General features: G+C 33.6%; 1 protein-coding gene across 6 annotated transcripts in view; it reads left to right on the top strand.

Annotated features, from left to right (window-relative positions):
• The window catches only part of LOC108692564 (heparan-sulfate 6-O-sulfotransferase 2), a 199,525-nt gene that overhangs the window by 6,903 nt on the left and 168,297 nt on the right, over nt 1-24,325 (top strand). For all 6 annotated transcript variants that reach the window (XR_001931991.1, XR_001931992.1, XR_001931994.1 and 3 more), the window contains one exon: nt 18,207-18,610. Coding sequence is in view for 2 of the 6 variants with exons in the window: in XM_018200872.1 (XP_018056361.1) it covers nt 18,207-18,610 (404 nt within the window). In the remaining 4 variants the exon portion in view is untranslated. The remainder of the gene's footprint in view (nt 1-18,206; nt 18,611-24,325) is intronic.

The raw sequence follows: 24,325 nt of genomic DNA, 5'->3' as shown, positions 1-24,325 counted from the left end.
AAAAATAGAGAATCTAATGTCGCTTAGTACTGGTGTAATAGCTAATGAAAAGATTAACTGCCACAAAGCATACGAAATAGGTATGACAATGATGTCTGAAATTGCTGGTACTGAAATCGGAAAATTTTCCTTTAAACGAAAACAGTTTCGACTCTGAAGAACATGTCTTCATCAATTATTATTGAAGATCAAATGATTGCAATAAATTCAGACACATTATTTAAGAGGATGCTACTTAAAAAAAAATCAGATGAAGAATTCATAGAATTCTTCGCATATGAATTGACGCCTTATCTTTATCTATCTTTGATGACGTTTTCTCTGGAAAGGAAAGAAGTCGTCATTTTATGATTGCTTCAATCCGCTATCATATAATAAAAATTTTTTAAATCTAATATACATCGTTGATGATGGATTTTTATTCCACAAAATGGATGAATTTTTACTCCACAAAGTGGTATGGATACATTTGTCAATGATACATTTGAAGAAATATAAACATTTGCAAGAAAATACGTGAATTATGTAACAACTTACCGACACCCGAGTGTAGTAGTATTCGATGGGTATTCAGACTTAGCCTTTAAAAAGGATGAAAAATGAAAGACTTAAACGTGCAAAGAATTTGTGTCTTGACATTAAGATTACTCCAACTATGAAACCAATGATGAACAAAATTTTTATTAAATAATAACAATAAATGACAATTAATTACTTTACTACGAGAAGCAATGGCAGCTGCATAAATTGAAACACATCAAGCCGAAGAAGACGCTTATTATCTATTATTATTAGCACTGCCGCTGAGAAGTCAGTGCTATTTAGCAAAGTAGTTATTATTGGAGACGTTGACTTATAATACTTTCGTTGCTTCCAGAACAGTATCTTAATATCTACTTGCTCAAACCAAGCCGCAACAAATTAGAATCATGATTATATTCAATTCAAAATTTTAAATATCAGCAACTGACAGTTGATTGGATTTTTACACTCATTCAGTGGCTGTGACATTACTTCAGTATTTTTCGGAATTGGCAAGAAAAAATCTTGTTCCTCAATAACTCTGAGCTGCAGAAAACGATGAGTGTTTTTAAATAAAGATAGCGATCCATCAGCTATAGACAAAGCAACAGAGATATTTATTGTACTACTACATGTCAAACGAGGATCTGAGATCTCTGTCACATTGTCGTTATACTTGTTTTATAAATTTTGTTAAAAAAAATTTATTTAACTTAGCAAGTTTGCCACTGACAAGACGCTGCATGGACGCCGATTATTTTATCAACTCCTGCTGGTATGGAAACCAACTGGATTAATTCGAAATGGATTGATGCCTATATAAACAATTTGCGAGATAGCATCAGCGGCCTTGCTATGATTTCGTGCAAGTGCAAAACAGGATGTAAGAGGCATTGTGGTTATCGTAAAACAGCGATGTAGTGTGTTCTATTCTTTGCCAAGGATAAAAATTGCGATAATTTTGAAAAAACGAAAAATGTGAGCAATAATAATGATTTTGAAGATGATATTGACAAATGTTTTATTGTACAAATCAATGAAGATAAACAATTTTTTAAATTATAATCAATAAAATATGAATTAAAACAATTTTGGCATTTCTTTATATAATAGACTTTTTTTCCGAAAACAAATAAAAAATTATACAAATTGTTGTTCCAAGTCGTCTTTCGAGCGAAATATTTGCTAATTTGTCAGTAAGTAAATGCAATAATTATAAATATGAAATAGTTGAACCTTTATTTTGTAAAAGGAAATTTAAGGAGAGAGACTTAAGACATATATTTGGTACAAGAAAAAAATCTCTGAGCTCTAAATCTTTAAGCAAAGTGCAATTTATAAATTAAAAAGTGGATATCTAAGAAAAATCGATTTTAGAACCTCTATTAAGCTCCCCCACCAGCGATAATGAATTCTAACACATACCAATATTAGGTGCTAAGTAGGTGCCAATTAGGTGCTCGAACTATTTGGCAGAAAAAAAATTATTGCGGGGGAGGGAGGCTAATTTAATATTAAGTTAGCCTCCCTCCCAATAAAAAAAATTAATAATTATTGCGTAAATAAACAAAATAAATACACCAGAATTAGGTGCTAATTAGGTGCTCCAAGAAACGACTAAATTAATTCGAAAATATGTATTATATACAGAAATTAGGCATCAGTCGAACAGTCGGTCCAGAAGAGAGAAGTTGCCTTAAAAAATTAGATGCTCAGACAAATTTGGTGTTAAAAATGTTTGTTTTTTAATATTATTTAAAGATATCTAGTCGCCGAATTTGTCTAAGCACTTAATTTTTTAAGGCAATTTCTCTCTTATGAGTTGGTCGCACCTAATTTGATGACTAGATATCCTTAAATTATATTAAAAAACAAACATTTTAACACCAAATTTGTCTGAGCACCTAATTTTTTAAGGCAACTTCTCTCTTGTGGGCCGACTGTTGGACTGATGTCTAATTTCTGTATATAATTCTGTATATAATACATATTTTCGAATTAATTTAGTCATTTCTTGGATCACCTAATTAGCACCTAATTCTGGTATAATAGCATAATTCTTTGTTTTGTTTGTTTACGCAATAATTATTTATTTTTTTTATTGGGGGAGGGGAGGCTTAGCTTAATATTAAGTTAGTCCCCCTCCCCTCCCAATAATTTTTTTTTCTGCCAAACAGTTCGAGCACCTAATTAGCATCTAATTAGCACCTAATATTAGTATATATTAGAATTCATTTATCGCTGGTAGAGAGAGGGGTAGCTTAACAGGAGTGATTTTAGATCCAATTTCACAACTTCATATCTCCGGTTCTGTTAATCGCAGAGAGCTCTTTACTCGCATTTTTTTCGTCATAAAGTCTACTTCAAACACTGTTCTATGCATTTTCCTTTCCTTCGCCTGAGACGTTGGAAACGTTTGCAGAATATTAAAAAATGGACATTTTTAAACGATTTTTTACCTTTTTTACTGAAACTTTGGACCACTGTATCTCCGAAATTATTTGTCGCACAGAGTTCCACCTGGTCTCAAATTACTCGTACAAAAATAGAGGGAAAAAATATTGAACGACCTTTACTAATTTCTGCATAGTTTTGTAGATATAGTATAAAAAGTGATAAATCGTACCATTTTCATTTCTTTTATCTTCTATTATCAACTTCCGCTCTGAAATTGTGGACGCAAAATGAAATTTATAATATTTACGCCTAAATAAAGCATTTAAATCGTTAAACAGCCTATTGGCAATTATTTTCTTTTTATTAGGTGTACAACTTTGCTTCCGCCGTTTTTTTCCGAAATTCGAGGCTTTATTGTAAAAAACTGGTTATACATTTATGATTCAAAGTATTGTATATCGCTGGCCACTACTTTCTCCCATCTTTCGGGTAGCGTACGAATCCCGCGTCGAAAAAACTGGTCATCTTTTGAGGCTATTCACGAATCGATTCAATTTTTTACTTCTTCATAAGACCGGAAGTGCTGGTCAGCCAGGCCGTGTGCCATTGATCGAAACAAGTGATAGTCAGAAGGAGCAACGTCTGGAGAATATGGCGGGTGGGGTAGGACTTCCCATTTCAACGTTTCCAAGTATGTCTTGACCACTTTCGCAACATGGGATTGAGCATTCTCATGCTGCAAAATCACTTTATCGTGTCTCTCGTTATATTGCGGCCGTTTGTCTTTCAATGCTCGGCTCAAACGCATCAATTGCGTTCGATACCGATCGCCTGTGATTGTTTCAGTCGGTTTTAACAGTTCATAATACACTACGTCGAGCTGGTCCCACCAAATACAGAGCATGACTTTGGAGCCATGAATATTCGGTTTGGTCGTCGACGTGGAAGCATGGCCGGGAACTCCCCATGATTTTCTGCGCTTGGGATTATCGTAATGAACTCATTTTTCGTCCCCAGTCACAACATGCGATGCAGAAATCCCTTCCGTCTTTGCCTTTCAAGTAGCTGTTCACAAGCAAACAAACGCCGTTTAACATCTCTCGGCTTCAATTCGTACGGCACCCAATTTCCTTGCTTCTGAATCATTCCCATGACTTTGAGGCGTTTCAAAACGCCTCAAAGTCATGGGAATGATTCAGAAGCAAGGAAATTGAGGCATTGAGGCTTGTTGAGTCACTCCCAATGATCGTGCCAATTCTTCTTGATTTTGACACGAGTCTTGCTCAAGTAATGCCTCCAATTCTGCATCTTCGAAAACCTTCTCTCTTCTACCGCTATGCCGGTCTTCGACGTCAAAATCACCGTTCTTGAAGCGTTGAAACCACTCACGATACGTTCTTTCACTAATAGCGGCCTCACCATAAGTATTTGAGAGCATTCGATGAGCTTCAGTCGCAAATTTCTTCTATTGAATTGATATTGAGATATTGAAGCAAAAAATTAAAACCTCCCGCAAATGACGAGAATTTGGCTCGTAAACTAATATTTTCAATCGAGAATAACTTTATGATGCAGACACAAATCGATTAATGTTTCTGGGGTTATGTTGACAAATGCCCAAGTTTATTGTATGACGTCTATGATCTATTTATTTCGACCACTACTTACCGCTAAACCCATCTATAGGAAAACGGCGGAAGCAAAGTTGTACACCTAATAGCTCGATTTTTTGATTTTGGTAACTGTCTATTTAGTGTTATAGGTATTTAGGTATTATAGGTATAAGGTCGAGTAAGTTAATTTTACTTTTTAACTAAATTAAGTTAAAGTTAATGGTCTGTAAAATTAATTTACAATGTTATGTTAAAAGTTGTACGAATGAGAAACTAACTCACAAGGAAAACCCCAGAAATGTTTATCAAGTTTCCGATGCAATTTTTTAGATGACTGTTTAGACTATAAAAATATACGTGATGTTTATCAAATTATAAATTTTTGAAAAGCCAAAAAATTCCGATTGCACTTGTTCTTCAAAAAAAAACTTGTCAAGGAAATGTTTAGAAAACGGTTTTTTTTTTTAATCTGGAGATACAATAATGTCTCGGTGCTAAGACATTGCATGAGATACTTCTGTATTCCTTTATGCGAGCTGGCAAGTTGCGCCAGATCGAGATTATCGGATCTCTGCGGTTGTCCCAATCGAGTGTTAAGTACACTTAATCGTACACTCTGTATTGATTACATACTGTTATTTTTTCTCTACGTACCCTATAAGTGAAGATATTGCGACGCAAAATCCGGATCTGTAACTTTTTAGATTCAGATATGTCGTCATTGTCATTGTCGTCGATCACATTTCGCGTATTTCTTTGGTGTCCTTTTGACATTTTTTTTCGCAAGGAGCGCTAATGATATACGTACGTAATGATGAACGAGCGCTGCGATCTATATTATGATAGTGTCTCGATCGGTTCAAAACAACAGAATTGGTAAAATCAGGATACCGAGACATATATATATATATGTATATATATATATATATATATGTATATGTGTGTGTCTCGGTAATAATAAATAGGTAATTGTTGATTTAGCTTCCTCCGATGTTGATAAAATTAAGTTCATTCAATACGTTTTTGCACGAAATCTGATAAAAAAAGTGTTGCAGTGTTCTGTGGACTGATTAATATTAGTATTAATCATTAAAGTCGATGACTATTCAGATTAGGAAATTTATATCAATGGCATAAAGGGACATAAGAACGTGTAAATGAAACTATAATAAATATTTTCTGCTTTAATTACATAAATTCTCTGCTTTAAAACACATTCTTTGCTTCAAAAATACAAATTATTTTCTATATAATTTTTGTTTTTATAGCAGAGAACTTGTTTTGATTAGATATTTGTTTGCTATAAAAACACATTCTTTGCTTTAAAACACAAATTCTCTACTTTGAAAACAAATTTTCTATTGTAAAAATTATATAGAAAATTTGTGTTTTTATAAGAAGACATCGAATCTAACATATATGTCTGCCAAAGGTACTTCAAACTACTTTCTTCTACTAACGTTTTCATACGTGCATACTTCTAAAAGTATTCTTTCTTATTTAAATCATAAAATTATTTAGTAGAGGTAAACAAAGAAATGGGTTTTTTATATATATGATGAAAATGTTCATATACATATTACATCAATAATCAAGCAATTATTAAGTGAGATTGGTATATATGAATTTGTTAATGGCAATTACATCGCATTACTAAATGTGTAAGTTACCATAAATTGATATAACATTAATTGAATACATCAACTAAATACGAGACTGTCAATTAGAACTTGTGGGGTGCTACCCAGAACTGTCAATAGAATTGTCAGAACTTTTAAAAAATTACCACCCCACGAGTTCTAACGAAAGTTATTAACGCTCGGAGCGCTAGGACTAACGGTTTAAGAAATATTGTAATTTTTTGAATGTCTGATTCACATCTGAGAGACAAAAAACATTTTACAGCAGTTCTGTTGACAGTTCTGTATAGCACCCCACGAGTTCTATCAAAAGTTATTATCATTTAAAGCGTTAGGATTAATTTAGAAGATATCGCGATTTTTTGTTCTGCGTTTTGTGAAGTTAGCATCCCAAATTTTTTTTTTTTTTTTTTTTTTTTAATATTAATTCGCCGGAATATTCTTAATTTTGGGCAAGAATTCCAGAACTCTTTAAGATGCATTCGGAACTGTGACCAAAATTTCATTTTTTGAAAAATGAGATGCCAACTTCACAGAAATATAACTGTAATATTTGTATATAACAATAATATAACTGTAATTAAATGAATGTTTAAATATTTACTTAGAAAATATTTATGGGATTAAATTTTTCTGTTTTTTTGCCCACTTGCTCTTCAACGTTCCCCTACTGCCTTTAAGATTAGCAACGCCCCCCCCCCCCTCTGGATCTTAGGAGAATGATAACGTCCACGTTGGGAACCTATGATCTAAAAGCATCTGTCTATTTCGGCGAACTCTTTTTAATAAAATGAAACATATCAAAATTCAATAGACGATTAAAACTTTGTGAAGACATTCGCATATAAAACTCTTCATGATCAATGTTTTTTAATTCACGAAATAAGATTAGATTGGAATCCACGAATATTGCGAGCCCATCATCTTCGGTGTCGTTTTCTTCGAATTTTCATTAATAAATATATTTGTATTACTACTACTGTAGTACACGCAATAATTTATCTGTCTCCATGATGCTAAATGGTATATACATTCCCTATTTGGAAAATGTCATTATAAGGAGCTTAAGATAGACATTACGATGATGTAAATAGACAATGTTTACGATAGCTTCTATTTTTACATCCACGACTGCTTACGATTGCAGCGTTACAATAAATAGATCTTTATACAATTCGAATGGTAGTTATCGATTGAGCTTATATAAAACTTCAACTGTTCACTTCAACCGTTATTGAAAATCATGTCTCCAGATCTGCCGCAACTCGCCGGTTCGTGTAAAGGAGTACGGCTGTCTCGCGCCATGATGTTTCGCTTGTTTTAGCTCCGAGACACTACTGTATCTTCACATATATACAAGCAATTTTGAGAAAGCTCTCTTATGTAGATAGAATGGACTAAACTGTGTCGAAAAGTCCTCTACTATTATTATTAATTATTCATATTATTTTTTATTATATGTTATTAATTATTTATATTATTATTATATACGAGTATAATTACATAATTTAGAGTCCTTTTTAACCTTAAATGTTTATAGATTCTAATAATAAAATATTTGATATTGTCTGTTGATTAACATTTCAATAGCTTGTTTTAATGAATAGAAAAAATATTTACTTCTTGTTGACAATAAATTACAGTGAGGAGCAAAAATTGAACCGATGTGAGTGCTTTTGTAGAAAATAATGATTTATTTGTATATTGTGATACAAAATGAAAAGAATTTGTTACAAATAATAATTAACACTTATTTTATGTCACAAAGGTGTCACAGTTTTATATAACAATTTTATATAACATTCTATTTAATTTGATAGTTATGCAAGTTTTTTTGTGACTCAATTATGCATCATCTCAAAAAATAATAGAAAATAACAGCTTTAGAGAAGTTTAATATTTCGTCTATAAGCCTTTTATGCTTAAGACAGCTGCAATTCGTTTCGGCATATTTTTCATTAAATTTGTGCATATTGAGGGATTGCATACCACTGCTTCTCAACTCTATCTCATTATTCGTCCAAATTACATGGTGGAGAATCAAATATTTTGTAACTGTTTTTTTAAGTATTGTCGATTGGATTCAAGTCTGGACTTTGAGCTAGCCAATCCGAATGGCCGATCGAAATCTTAAAATAGTTGCAATTCCAACTTTTGCATACTTTTTGCCATGTGTTTTGGATTTCTATCGTGCTGAAACACAATATTCCTTTCATCAATTGGAATATTTTCTATAGTTTCATGTAATTTTACATTTAAAATTTCTTGATTTATTCTACTATTTATTCTACCATTAATACGGTTCAATGATCCAACACCGTACACTGTGAAACATCCCCAGAGCATGACGGATTCACCATCAAATTTCACCATCAAGTTTTGACATGTTTTTGTAGCGATTCACTTTTTCGGATCTAAGCTCATTGATGTCCACAAAAATCTATTAATTTTAAATTCGTCTGACCATACAACACATTTCCAATGATCTACTGTCCAATGCATATATATTTTTTCGCAAAATCCAAAAGGTTTTAATATTTTTCTTAGCATTAGCATTTTTTTTCTTTTTGATCGATTTTAAAATTCATTTCATTCAGAGCCTGTATGGTCCAACGATTGCAACGTAATCCCCTCTCATGTTCTCTAATTTTCCTGCCATTACAGCTGACTTAGCTGTTCTTGATGAGATGAAACGTACAAGACTCTTCTTTTGTGCTTCGGTCGTTCTGCAGAAGGCTTAGGAATATCGTCACAATATTTTTTTTTTATTCATTGTATACTCGATTGAGAGTTGAGAGATATTAATTTACGAAAATTGCGAAATTCGCTTGGCCTAGCGGGCCGAATGCAAGCGGGCGGGGAAATAAAACCAGTGAAGCGCGCGTTCGTCGTCGCTAGACATTAATGCCAATGTCGTTTGTAAACAACGTGTGCCTAATGATGTGCATCTCTCTGGATCTTCTTATTTATCAGTCTTATTTCGCTGCGCGTTTGTATTTGGCGCTAGGACGAATTTTTCTATTTTAATTAGTAATATTGAAACTTAGAAACATATATTAATTTATTAGCGACAAAAAGTGAATATTTTTTCTATGTTAAAAAAAACTATATTTAAATGTTAATCAAATTTTATTATTAGAATTTATAAACATTTAAGATTAAAAGGGATTTTAAGTTATGCTGCTATACAAATATTGGGTACAAATAAGTTTCAAAAATAAGATCAAAAATTTTTTTATCGCCATTTTTTAATCAAAAATTAAGCATTTATTATGAAAGAACGGTACATAATGTTTTATTCAAAGTAATGACCATTGCAGCCATTACTTTTTCCCATCTTTCTGGTAGCATGTGGATACCAATTCACATTAGTGTAAACGCGAATTTTATTGAGTCTGCATTCAGCAGACTCAAGTCTAAACTGAATTGTATTGCTCATTTCTTTTAATATTTCTATTTTACAAATAGTGTATTTGAACTGTTATAATGTCTGAGCTTACAAACGCTCAAACAAATGCTATCGAATAGAAATTGATGGAGTACATTATTTAATGAGGAAAGTAAGTTATTAATTCTTTTTCTCTTTATGAATTTGAAGTTATATATTTGAAAACAAAGAATTCGCTAGTTAATTTTTAGTTGCACATACAAAATTTATGTTGCACATACAGAACAAAATAAAATCAAACTGTATTCATATATTAAAGACTCTAATGAATATATCAAGTGATATAACTTATAAATTGCTGAAATTTATTTTGCAATGTAGTATTTTCTTTTAAGAAAACGTATCTTGCATGAATCTGTTACATTCATGTGTAACAATCTATTATATTTTTAGTATTAGGTATGGGAAAAACCATTCATGGCGTTTTTCCCGTTAGGTGGCATTAAAAAAACGCTACGAACTTTTCCGCATTTTTTTCCTAATATATAAAACTATTATCAGTTTCTAGTAAAACAAAAGACATTTTCAATTAATAGAGTATTTTTTCATAAAAATAAACAATTTCATTTTATTATTTAATCTTAATAGTTTACAGCTCTGTAGCGTTCAGAATTAGCACTCAGATTGCTCGAAGATCACGTGCTCAAGCTTGCCATCTCAGATTTACATGCCGAACGCACCTCTCGATAGGACTGCCCAGCGCGATGAGGCGTTCGCCATCGCTAGGCACGTATCAGGTATATAAATATGAAACCGGAATTTTTTTATAAAAAATACACGTTTATTGCATGAAAATGATAAAAAATATTTTATTCGAAGTATTGCCCATCGGTAGCTATATATTTTTCCACCTGTTTGATAATTTATGAATGCCACGCCAAAAAAATTATTGCTCTTTTGAGCCAAATCAGTCATCTAGCCATTTTCGTACATCTTCGTAAGAAGTGAAGCGCTGCTGAGCAAGTACGTGTCCCATCGATACAAATAAGTGGTAATCGGACGAAGCCAAGTCTGGTGAGTAAGCCACATGCGAAAGTATTTCCCAATCAAATGCCTCAATCGTTTGCTTGACCAGTTTTGCTGTGTGTGATGGTGCATTATCATGAAGCAAAATCACTTTGTGTTGCCTTTTTTGATATTCCGGTCGTTTTTCACACAAAGCTTGATTCAAATTGATCATTTGTTGTCGGTAGCGTTCAGTATTAACGGTTTCGCCAGATTTTAGCAGCTCATAATAGATCACACTTTTCTGATCCCATCAAACACAGAGCATTGTCTTCCGTCCATAGCGATTTGGCCTTGCAGTCGATGTCGATGGTTCGCCTGGAGTATGATCTTTTACGCTTAGGATTCTCAAATATATCCACTTTTCATCGCCAGTCACAATTCGATGGAGAAATAACTTTCTTTTGCCTGGCGAGCAGCATTTCGCAAGTAGTTTTTCGGTTTTCCTGCTGTCTTTCATTCAGTTCATGTGGAACCTATTTTCCCATCTTCTGGATCTTTCCCATGGATTTCAAACGTATGGAGACGGCTTCTCGTGTCACATTCAATTGATCTGCGAGTTGTTGAGTTCGAGCGTCATTCTCATCCAACAATGCTTGCAATTCGCTATCTTCAAATTTTTTCGATGGTTTTCCACGTTCTTCGTTTCTCACGTCAAAATCGCCACTTTTGAATTTTTTAAACCACTCAAAGCACTGTGATTTACCAAGAGCATGTTCACCGTAACCTTCGACAAGCATTCGATGCGATTCTGCAGCAGTTTTCTTCAAATGGTAACAGAAAATCAATGCTGTCCACAAATCGTAGTTTCCAGGCACAAAATTCAACATGTTCAACGCTATTACAAACTATACCGTTGTATGAAACTTGTATTGTTGTGAGTTGAAAATCTTTGTCAGATGTCAGAACAAGGAAATGGCGTCAATGGCGCCGTCTGACGGCAACTACATTGACAGCTATAGCCATCTATTGGCAAATTCCGGTTTCATATTTACATACTTGATAATAACAAATTTTCATTGTTTGCATTAAAGGCACAGAAAATAATTTAAAGTATAGCGTTGATGGCTATGATTAGAGACATTACATTATCGATTCTTAAGAAACTGCCATCTTTTTCTGTTGCTAAAAATGAGGTTAATACTAGAATTGCACAAATGTTGAAGCCACTAAAGATTTTCTAAAGCGAAATCCTAATGTCATTTTAATAAAAGTTGATAAAGGAATGATATCAGAGTTGCATTAAATAATGATTACAAATCTAAAGTCTTGCAGATGCTTGAAGATAAAGAAACTTACATGAAATTAAAGAAAGATACGATTATTACATTAACTAATGATGTCCGAGATCTGTTATTAAAGCTCCTGACTCGCGGCGGCGAGTTAGAATTGTGATATCGAAGCGACGAATGACACGTTAATTTATGTTGCGTGCCATTTTTAAATAAAGACAATTTGAATGAAACAAAATGACTAGATCACTTTAAAATACTTATAAAAATTGAAAACAGTCTTTTTCTCCCTTGACAGTCAGTTTAGATCGTAAAAGGCACGTAAAGTGAATCTATATTCGGACAGAAACACATGGTCCGACAGCTTTTGAAACGAGTAAAATGTTTTATATATATTATACGCTTTTATATATAAAATTCCAAGATAACTTTTCATCAATAATTACGACTTTGATAAGTACGAGACAAGTCACAATTAAGCAAATAATAACGAAATGGCACGCAACATAAATTTCATCATCAAAACATCATTTTTCCACGCCTATAGGTTCAGCCACTTATTTATTGTAGTGCAGCACTGTAACATACAAACAAGCACGAGCCCATGTTCGTGTTTGCCTGCGGCGCGCCCAAATGCTTTCTCGGCAATCTCGGCCGCTCGGCGGCCCTAGGCATCAATAGGAAATGGGAGGTGGGGGAGAGATATGTTATCCTGAATAACGTATAATAAGTTTTAATAAATTGTAGTAATAATGTACCCCTCTTCTTAAGAATAATATAAATTATGTTAAAACGCAACAGTCTACGAGATATTTAATTGTTTACGATTTTTCATGCGCGTTATATAGTATACCTCTCCTTCATAAATTCAAGTAGCAAAAATAGTTCATTAGAAGTAGAATTTTACCAGAAAAAAATTATAAGTCAGCATTTCTTTTCACGAAAGTCTCGAAAGGCTACTATTAGAAAAGAAATGCGTATGTTCGAGACTCGAGATTTATGAAGAAAATATGTGTAAAATAATGCGTAAAATAAAAAGTTGCAAAAAGCACATTTTTTGCTTATAAAAGTATTGATTGTATGGAAAAAAATTCGATATAAAAAATAGATATTCGAAATATATCAAAATCAATCTATTAGTTCAGTAAAACAAAAACATCTTTTTTTCTCTCGCTCTCTGTATAAAAAAATGGAAATAATTTCGTTAATATGCATCATATCAAATGCATCATAGCCGAAATGAAGATTCGAAATCTGACATTTTTCTATTAAAAAAATTTTTTTTTTTTAAATATTACCCTCCGATTATTAGGAGCCGAAATAATAATTTTTTTCAAGAAATCACTGTGACTCTAGTTTTTAAGATTAAGAGTTCCGTCTGGCATTAATTTGTCAAGAAAGAATTGAATTTGCTGTTGAAAAATTTTTGAATTTTTTGATACCGAAAAAATTTGTTTAAAATCATTGGAAAGTTGAAGAATGCGAGCGAGGCAGTGCGCCGAACGGAGTGAGAAACAGGATTGATAAAAAACATGTTTAAAAAAACATTCAGTTTTTTTTTTATTTAAAACATGTTTTTAATGTTTTATATATATAATGTTTTAAACAGCTTTAGAAAAAAATCATGTTTAAAACAAAAAACCACTTTTTAAACATATATTTATTATATTTTATTATATTATAGAACGCACTTTGAAGTATTGGGTTGTCCGGAAAGTTCATGCCGATTTTGAAGGAAAATTGAAACGCAGAAGATTTAAATTTTTAATTTCATTTAAATTAAATTTAAATCTTTTGCACGAACTTTCCGGACAACCCAATATTTTGAAACGTTTCTGAGGTACATTTTAGCATTTAATTACACTTACTTCCTCATTTTTCTTAAATTTGAGCGTATTATCATAAATATATTTGAATGTGTTATTTGTTATTTAATATTTTATTTAATTGTATATATTTTAAGTTATGTAAATTTAAACAATAGCATGACATTTTGCTAATGTGATCCTTTATGCGTATTGATTACTCACGACTTCTTTTTTGAGATTTTTATTTCAAAATAATTATTCCTTGAACTAATTGTAATTTCTTGAACTAATTGTAATAAAATATTAATCTATAATTTACGTTACTATAGATTTGTATCGGCTATTTATATACAGGGTGTTTGGAAAATAATAATAAATCTTTCGCATAGGGGCAGAATGAACTAAACTGCCTGAGAAGAAAAGTACTCTATCATTTTGCAATTTTCGTAATTAACAAAATATTAATTGCTAAAAATTGACGAAAATTGGTCTTCAATAATTTTCACTCAAATACTATTAACTTTATAGAAAAACTGCAAAAGACAAAAATTGTTTATTTTCTTCTCATAGAACTCTACGAATTTTTTCAGAATTTTTATCAACTTTTTAGTACTGCACTTTCTCATTTTTACTAATATAAAAAAATACAGTATTAAAAATTCTGAAAAAATTCTAGAATTCTATGAAAAGAAAATTAACATTTATTGTCTCTTGCAGTTTTTCTGTAAAGTTGATAGTAAAAAATTCAAGTAAAAAATTATTAAAGCAATTTTCGGCAATTTTTATCAATTAATCTTGTTAATTATTGCGAAAATTACATTCGAAAATAACAGCTGATTAGTTTCAATACCTTCCCGTGGAACACTATATATAATTTTAACTATATTAATCATGTCATTTGAAATTAATTATATTATTATTAAATATTAATATATGATTATTGACAATTATCTACTATAATTAAAAATATTTTTTTCAGTCTTTTATATTAATAAAAAATTTAATATGTGTTGCACTTATCTATTACTAACCAAGATAAAATATAAGAGGTATACAAAAGACGGGATGTAAAAAGACAATGAAAAATATTCGTGTTATGTTAACTTTTTATTTGAATTTACACAAAATGTCATTATCTTACATAAAATATTAAAACGTACAAACATAAAATATATTAAACTATATGAAATGCCTGTTATATCATGGTTATATTAACTGTAAAAAATAAAACATTTCAACAGAAATTAAACATTTCTTACACTACTGTATAAACATTTGTACTTCATAAATTGAAACATAGCTGTCAGTTATTATCGCAGACAATGTTTGTTATATTGTAGAAATATATAGATTTTAAACGAAAACATAATTACCATCACAGTTTTTTATACACAGTTATTAATATTACTTCATATGTGTTAATAAAAAACAATTTTAATACTGAATTGTTTACTTTTGCAGTTCTCTTTGTAGTATGTGATTTTTTAATAACAATTCTTTTTCCAATAATTGTACTTCTAATTCTTCTCTCTTTAATTGCATATTCAAAATTTGTACTTCAACTTTATTTTTTACTTTTAAATCTTATGTTATAGGTGTATAAGCTTAAATCCGCTGTTTACTCATAAGCATTAGTGAGCGTACAAAGCTACCCTGGGCACACAACACACTTTTTTTTATGTGTTTGACATCTGTCAACATTAACCAATGCACATCATCAGCAATTTGATACAACAAAAATTTTTTATTTCGTAATCATGTCTAATTTTTTGCTAAAAAAAAAGCATATGCGGGAAGCTTTGCTTTTCTGTTTCAATTTGAAGAAATCGGCTGCCGAATCGCATCGAATACTTGTGGAGGCCTATGGCGACAATGCTTTATCGGAAACAACGTGCAGAGATTGGTTTCGCCGGTTCAATGACAATTTTGACCTGAGTGACAAGAAGCGTGAAAATCGGTCCAGGAAGGTTGAGGAGTGTCAATTGCAGGCTCTTGGACGAGGACGGTATCCAATCACAAAAAATGCTTGTCGAGCAATTGGGTGTTTCTCAAGCAGCCATTTCCATGCGGCTACATGCCATGGGGAAGATTCAAAAGATCGGAAAATGGATGCCGCATAAACTGAACGGCAGGTGATAGGCAGATGGAGCGCGCCAAAACACATGTCAAATTCTGCTTGCCAGACAAAAAAAGAAAATCGTTCCTGCATCGGATTGTGACAGGCAATGAAAAGGATCTATTTTCAGAATTCTAAACGCAAGAAATCTTGGGTTGATCCCGCTCAACCATCAACATCTTCCTCAAGACCAAATCTCTTCGGACGGAAGACGATGCTGTGCATTTAATGGGATCAGGAGGGTGTCATCTACTACGAGCTGTTAAAACTTGGTGAAACTGTTAATGCTCATCGCTACTACCAACAACTGATCAAATTGCACCGTGCTCTGCATGAAAAAAGGCCGCATTATCGGAAAAGACATGACAAGCTGATTTTCCTCCACGACGCACCATCGCACACGTCAACAATGGTCCAAAACTACTTGGAGACACTCAACTGGGAAGTGCTACCCCATCCCGCTTACTGATCAGACCTTCTGGCTATCACCTATTTTCGTCGCTATTATCGCGCTCGCTGAGCGGCACTTCGATTCTTACGAAGACGTCCGAAAATGGCTTGATGAGTGATTTGCCTCGAAAGATGAGTAATTTTTTTGGCGTGGTATACACAAATTGTCTGAAAGATGGGAAAAATGTATATTTAGCGAGGGCAAGTACTTTGAATAAATTTGTTTTTGCTTTCTAGGAAAAAAAAATTTATTTTTCTGACTTAAAAACAGCGGATTTAAGCTTATAATACCTGGTAAATTCTACTAACTCAGTCTTCGATTTTGTTCGCACATTAAATCTTGAACTTATATTGTTTTTCCTTTTCTTACGTAATGTGCAGCGATTATTAACATTTTCCGAATCGTATTGATTGTTTGAAAACTTTCGTTTCCTTTGAAGTGCCACACTCATACTCTTTTTCTTCTCTATTGAAACTATTTCCGATTTATGTCTTGTTCTTGTGATTTTTGTGCTACAAAGCTTTCTCTTTACAATAGTTTTCAATATTATTCACCAGCAACAATATATATATTTTACGTATATGTACCTTCTGTGATATCTGTATATGTGTAACACATATTTCATTCATATTTTGATTTTCATTATTACCATTTTCTTTATTATAATTTATTAATTCGTATTTCTATATATATTTGGTATATTTTCCAAATCATATTGATTATTTGAAAATTTACTTCTTGTTTAAAGTACATACTTATTTTCTTCTTTAATATCTCTATTGCAGTTATTTTCGATTTATGTCGGTTTATTTCTTGTCTTTGTAATTTATGTGTATCAGCTTTTTCTTTAGAATACTTTTCAATATTATTCACAGACTGCAACAATGTATATTATTATTATTTTATACATAAATACACATACAGAGAAAAAGGGGTGAGGGAGAGGGGGGGGGAGAGAGAGAGAGAGAGAGAGAGAGAGAGAGAGAGAGAGAGAGAGAGAGAGAGGAGAGAATTTGAACGTTTCTGCCAGACTTCATAATTTTAAAGGAAATTTAATTCTAAATAAAGTATCGAAAATATGAATCGAAAAAAGTTAATGCTTAAAAACTTTTTAAATCACGGTATTTTATACATTTTTACAAATATTAAATGTCCTCGGAAGATAACAGTACAAGGTTATATGGCATGTTTGATCCTAATAATATTTCTTAATCGCAGTTCAACTATTTCTAACCAAAACTCGCCGTTTAATTTAAACTTAGTTTATGTACTTAGTTTAAACATACAGAAAAAAGTTGGTAGAAACTAATATCTTACTAAACTTTGATTAACCAAATGTCATTAGGGACTAACTATTTAAACTACGTTGGTAGAAACGGGTCTTAGAGCCTTTTTCATCAATTCCGATTAACACTTATCAATAGTTAATTCAATCACGACTACTAATGTAAGAACTAAACACAGAAGAGGAAGAAAGAGGAGACTGATACATTAGACTGCTGTTGGTACTTCTGCGAGTTGATCGTCGGTTAATTTAACTAAAAGTTGGTGAAAAGGCTTTTAATATTGTTTAATTTTATTTTTATTTATTAATATATATTTATAACATTTATCTTTGACTGATTATTAGCATATTCTCATATTTATGTATATGATTTATTACGGTCGAACTTAATACGATCTTAATATGTTTTAATAATATACATCAAATACGAAGAAGAATACCAGCCTACGATCAAAGTTAGATGTTTCAATAATATAATATACATATATTCATTTTAAATGAATTTTATTTCAGGTAAAATTGAGCTGATAACTTTCAGACTTTTAACACAATCAATCTGAAACGCTATTAATTCCCCTTCTCCTAAAATTAGAAAAACTGTAAAGAACTTATTTAATAAATAAACTTATTAAATAAAAAAATAAGTATTTGTTGCATTCAAGATATCATCATTCTTGTTTTCTTCAAAGGTGGCACACTATTTGGCAAACATCTGGTGCGAGATTTAGAATTACAAAGACCATGCTCATGTCAACGACGACGCAAGCGTTGCTTCTGTTTCCGTCCAAATCATAACGAAAATTGGTTATTCTCACGATACTCTACTGGCTGGAAGTGTGGATTACATGCGGATTGGACCGAATTGACAAATTGTGTTGATACGGAACTCAATAAAATTGAAGGAGATGGAATTAAGCGCCGTTACTTTTACATAACTATCATAAGGGATCCCGTTGCAAGATATCTCTCTGAATTTAGGCACGTGCAGAGAGGTGCTACATGGAGAGGTGCTCGTCATTGGTGCGGAGGTACTCAAGCAAATATACCTCAATGTTATGATGGTCCCAATTGGAAAGGTGTTACCCTGGAAGAGGTAATATCTCCTGATTTGTTTTATTTTATTGCTATAAAGCTATTGGCTTTTATTGTTATAATATAAATTGTAGTAGTTTATGTATAAGTGTTTTATCTACATATTTAAGGTAAAAACTTTTGTTTTATCTTAAAAAATTTGGATTAAAAGCACTGTAAGAAATAAATACGATAATACGAGAAAAATATCAGGGATTTAAACCAAAGGCTGATCCATATTGGTACATTTCTATCGTGTCTCTGAACCACGCAGCTCAAACTCTAGGTTTGTTCGTGTCGCAGGCTCCAACATGCTCCTACTTATTCCAATGTGCTCTATGTTACACAGGTATCCTAAAAAGATCGGGACATCTGAATATCTCGAAAAATTTAATTTTTACAGAAAAATGTTTTAGATAAAAGTTGTAGAATTCAAATAGATCTATTTTACTGATTTTATCAGTTTTGATCTTGGGCGACGTCGCTAAGGTCAGATCAAAGTCACATCGATTTTTTTTAAATGGAACACCCTACTTTTGATTCCAGAATCTAATAACTGCTGTTGAAAACTTTCCAAAACGCTATAAAGAAATATTTTTGTTATTACTTTTTGAGTGATGTTTGAGTTACAGTACCACCTGATAGTAGCATTACGCAATGTGTCCGACTGAATAAAATTTCTTGAATGTTGTTCAGGATTATGTCCTGGATAATAAGATTTCGTCAAGATCAAGGAAATTATTCCTCTTATTTTCATTTTTGCACTAAAAATTTATTTTTATGTAAAAGTCAAAATAAGAGGAATACTAGATATTCGCGTTAGTCACAGAGCATACTCTGAGGAGTATTAAGAGCACGCTCCATTTGCTTCTCCTCCGAAGGTGGTACAATTGGGACATAATATTACGCATGCATAATAATTAAGAATGTGCTGTGTCGGAAAAAGTATTTCACGATTATGACAGACCATGGAGGATGGATAGCTACAAAAAATACAAGATTTTCTGTCAATAAATCATTATTAATTTAATTAATAATTTTAAAGCGAAAACCGACAAGAAAATCGCCCACTCTGAGATCCGTCTTAATCTAATGTACTAATGACCTCTTTTATACCGTTGATTGATTAATATCAAATTGATGCGAACTATTCCATATTATTTGCACCGATCTCAAAAAACGGATTAAATTAAATGACATGCACAAAACGATTTCTAAATTCGTTCGTATCACTGACCATTGGGGCATATGAATCTAACTGTTCCATTTTACCCAAGTATTCTCTGGATTTCATTGGAGTACGCGAACAAATCTTCTGATAGCTTCTCTATTGTGTCTATTTCCTCTAAATTTCTTACAATTCGGCCAACCTGAAATTACATCCATCCTGAATGTTCAATTCTAATCGCAATTTGGACAAAGTCTATAAGTTCAATCAGTCTGATAACACATACGACCTGGAATGTCCTCATGGCATACTATTAGACGGCTATCTTTGATCCGTGAGCGCTTGCTGCTGTTGATGTATTCTTTTAGATCATCAAATAGCAGCGAGCGCTCCATAACAGTTGAGTCTGCTGAATGCGACCCTACTATTAAGGCAGTCTATGGGTCCTCTTGAGCTAATTTATAAATTTTTCATTCTGATTGTAAGTCCTAGTTTCTAGAGATTCTGTACCCAGCAAAATGATAACAAATAGTACGCCAGCAAACTTGATCATGATATTATAGCAGATGTCAAGCTATTTCCTTATTAAGTTTAGTTTCTAACAGTATAATCTGCCATAGAACAATGGTAGACATGCAATAAAAATCGAGCATTCTTTGAACAAATACAATGACAGCAAATATACAGTCACAGATATCGGAAGTTTGCCATATATTAATAACAGAAAAACAGCAGAAATCAAGAATGATTTGATGTTACATTGTGATAGCGAAATCGCGGAAAGACTACAGTACAATTTATTGTATCAAATAGTGACAGTAAAAAGCACGGCCTGCCGTGCAAAAACGCGTCGAGAATACGCATCATTACGAGCGGAAACAACAATTATATAAATCGCTAATAACAATTTCTATTCCTTTTCGCTCCTGATCATGTTCCGATATTTTCCGATCCTGATCAGCTGCTCCAGTAGCGAGAAAAGATGGTAGAGAGATTACTCTGTCATTGTTGAGCGTTCTCGATAATAATCCACTGGCTTTTCTGCTTAAAAACTGCTGTATCGCCAGGAAAACTCAAGAGTAGAGTACTCTGTCCTGTCGAGTGTTCTTGGCCACCGATCAATTACAATTCTTGCGTCGCTGCACCGATAGGATTTCTCCGAAATCAGAGCGTACTCTGTCCCGCCTCGGTCACTTTCTCGGTCACCAGCCAGTTGCCATGTCTACCGCTTCTATCACGCCAGCAATAGGGGATATTATCTTTGTTGAATTTTCTCAACCTTTGATTGCAGCAAGTGCACTTTTAATCGGTCTCGACAATAGCGAGATAGAGATTTCTCTGCTTCTCCGACCGAATCAAGTATCGTCTCACTGAATTGCGGATTTCTTCTCATTGCAGTCGGGAAGACGTTTAGAAATTCATCGCCGCGATTGCGATTATGTTGGCGTATATACGCGTTTCGCGCGCGCCCCACTAATGCTGCATGTCGGTAAAAATTCTATGACGAGTCCGGTTAGACAGCAATGTACGCGCGCGCGCGCGCGCGCACACACACACACACACACACACACACACACACACACACACAAATAAAACACGCACGTACGCACACGACCCGACGCGACTTTAGCCAGATATCATATTTTTGTTTTCTTTTTGTATCTACTTATATTCTCTTATACTAAATATTTCATTACTTTCCTTTGTTAACGATACGCTTTATTATTGTATCTCGCCTTTTCGCACTTTTAAATCTTTTTTGCGAACTAACCAGAAAATGACGAATTATTTCCGCATGAAAATCATACATTACATGCCATGTAACTGCCAAATGCTCAGCCGTTGCCTTGTCATGATTGGCACTTAAGATTTCCGCGCAACGTTCCTTAGGTATGCATTGTTTCCATTGTTGTTTGGAGGCTATTTCCTTAAAGTCTAAATTGTGTAAGACGTGTCGATACAATTGGCCGTGATTTGATATGGAATATTAGCACGGGTCATCGCGGACTGTTATAAAGCGCTCAAAACATACATACTGGGAAGGGCTAGATGACTGTCGATGGCTCCAACATTTATCTGTCACTGTCTGAATGCTTCACCGTAATGCGCATGCGTCGATTATTATTATTATGTGTTATACTCTCGCCTTAGAACATACACATGCACGTTCAAAGCTCATATAAATCACTCGCAAGTGCACAGTAAACAAGCTTTCAGACAAGGACAGACAGATATTGGAAACATTGGTATCAAATACGGTACGATCTTTCTAGCATGTTATAAGAGCTTATATCAAGAAATTTTCTCAACAACGATGGTAATCGGTTTCGCGACAAGGTATCGGCCACTCTATTGAGAGTTCTCTTCCAATATTTAATTTCGAAGTCATACTGCTGGAGTTCGTCGAATGTCCATCTTCTAGATGTTTGGTGGGAAATTCCAGTTTCTATAGCCATCTCAGAAAGTGATCTGTTATTATTATAAAGGGATAAGTAATCCCGCATCTGGCGAATTCTCCATACGAGGCATTCAAGCTCTGTCGCGCTGTAATTTCGTTCTGCCTGATTTAAGGTGCAGTTTGCATATACTATGACGCACTCCCCTTTCGGGAAGTTTTGTATGAGTATAGTTCCGAGATCGGTATTGCTCACGTCAATTTATAATGGCGAATTCAATACATGCACTGACACATATTTTAGCATTGCTGCCCTGACATGGTCGAGTGTAGAACTACTTTAGTGCTATGCCAAATTGCATTGTCAGAAACGTCAGTGCATTTTTTGAACTCGTTTAGTTTATTCGATTGATCCAAATATAAATTCAGCATTACACTGGGTCAGTTTTCATTTGCCGAATACGATAATCTTAAAGCACTGAGACAATGCGCACAAGCTGAATGTGTGGCACTGAACCCTTAGTGCGCACAATGTGCTCTGCCGAATTCGTTATAAGATAAATCTTCTCGAAAAATTGGGACACGCGAAGGGAACAGTAAAAATACTCTTTAATTTTTGATATATGGCTTCATCATCCGGCTCCATTTCTATCATGCGATTTTGTGTATAAGTGAACGGGAGCGGTTATAATCGCGAATTGTATGAAACGGCAATAGTCAGGAAGCTACGTCCAAAAATTGCCAAATCTATTTCACCGTCTTTGGCATCGGCCATTCATTTATTGCTTTGACTTTGTCAGGTCGGTTCTTACGTCTATTTTAATCTGTTTATACAAATCTGTCGATATTTATCCGGATTGATTTTAAGATTGGCGTCTCGGAACTGTCGGAAAATTTCCCGGAGCATATCTAAATGTTCTTCGAACGTATGATTTAGATAACAAATAATAATAGAAACAAATTCCCAAAAATTGCAAATGCAAATAAATAAACGAAGACAATGGACTAATAGGAATTGGCGCTGTAGTAATTGCGCTATTATTTCATAAATCTAATATTACAATTATATATAAGGTGTAGTAAAAGGAAATCCATTATTTTTGCATGAAATTGAAGGCTTTATTTAGTATAGTTAGAATGATCCGATTTAAGTCAAATATGCACCGTTTTGTTCGATAACTTGTTGCCATTTTGAAGGTAATTCCATTATGCCTCTCTCATAGAAACCCTCGTCCCTATTAGCAAAAAACTGGGATAGTCAATTTTCACAAGCTTCTTTTTCGCGAATTTTTCATCAGCAAAATTATTCGCCAGACAGGAACAGGTGGTAATCACTTGGAGCCAGGTCCGGACTATAAGGTGGATGCATAAGAATCTCTCAACCAAGGAGCTTCTGCGAGTCATTATCGATGTGTGTGGTCTTACGTTGTCCTGATGGAACATAATTCCTCTCCTATTGGCCAACGCTGGCCGCTTCTGGGCGATTGCTTCCTTCAGATAGTCCAATTGTTGACAGGTCCGAATTAAGAGTTTGGCCGTAGGGGAGCAGCTCATAGTAGATGATTCCCTGCCAATCCCACCAAACACACAGCAAAACCTTCCTGGTCGTCAATCCTGACTTGGCCACTGTTTGCGCCGGCTCACCGCAATTCGACCACGACCGTTTTCGCTTGACGTTGTCGGAAGTGATCCACTTTTCATCACTATCCGCTTCAGAAATGGATCAATTTTGTTGCGATTCAGCAGCGATTCGCAGATGGAAATTCGGTCCATGAGGTTTTTTTGCGTTAAGGTGCGTGTGGCATCGAGCTTCTTTTTATATCCAGCCTTATTCAAGTAGTTCCAAACGGTTTTTTGTGCAATGTTTAGCTCCTGGGCAATCCAAACAGTGCTTACATGACGGTCGGACTCGACGATTTCCATTATTTTATTGCCATTTTGGCCTTCCAAAGCGTGGTGCATCTTTGACATCAAAATTACCGGAACGGAATCGACGAAACCAAAATTACACGTGATTGACTGTTACAGTATCAGGACCATAAACACTATTCACATTTTCAGCCGCTTGCGATTTCGCCTTTATCGAAGAAAAATTGTAAAATATGGCTTATTTTCTCTTTGCTGGTGTCCATCTTTGACGCACAATCAAACAATACTGAGTCAAGCAATCACAA

Source organism: Atta colombica, unplaced genomic scaffold (assembly GCF_001594045.1).
Source record: "Atta colombica isolate Treedump-2 unplaced genomic scaffold, Acol1.0 scaffold77, whole genome shotgun sequence".
In the NCBI taxonomy this organism is placed as follows: Eukaryota; Metazoa; Arthropoda; class Insecta; order Hymenoptera; family Formicidae; genus Atta; species Atta colombica.
This window is presented reverse-complemented; position numbering and strand designations above follow the sequence as displayed.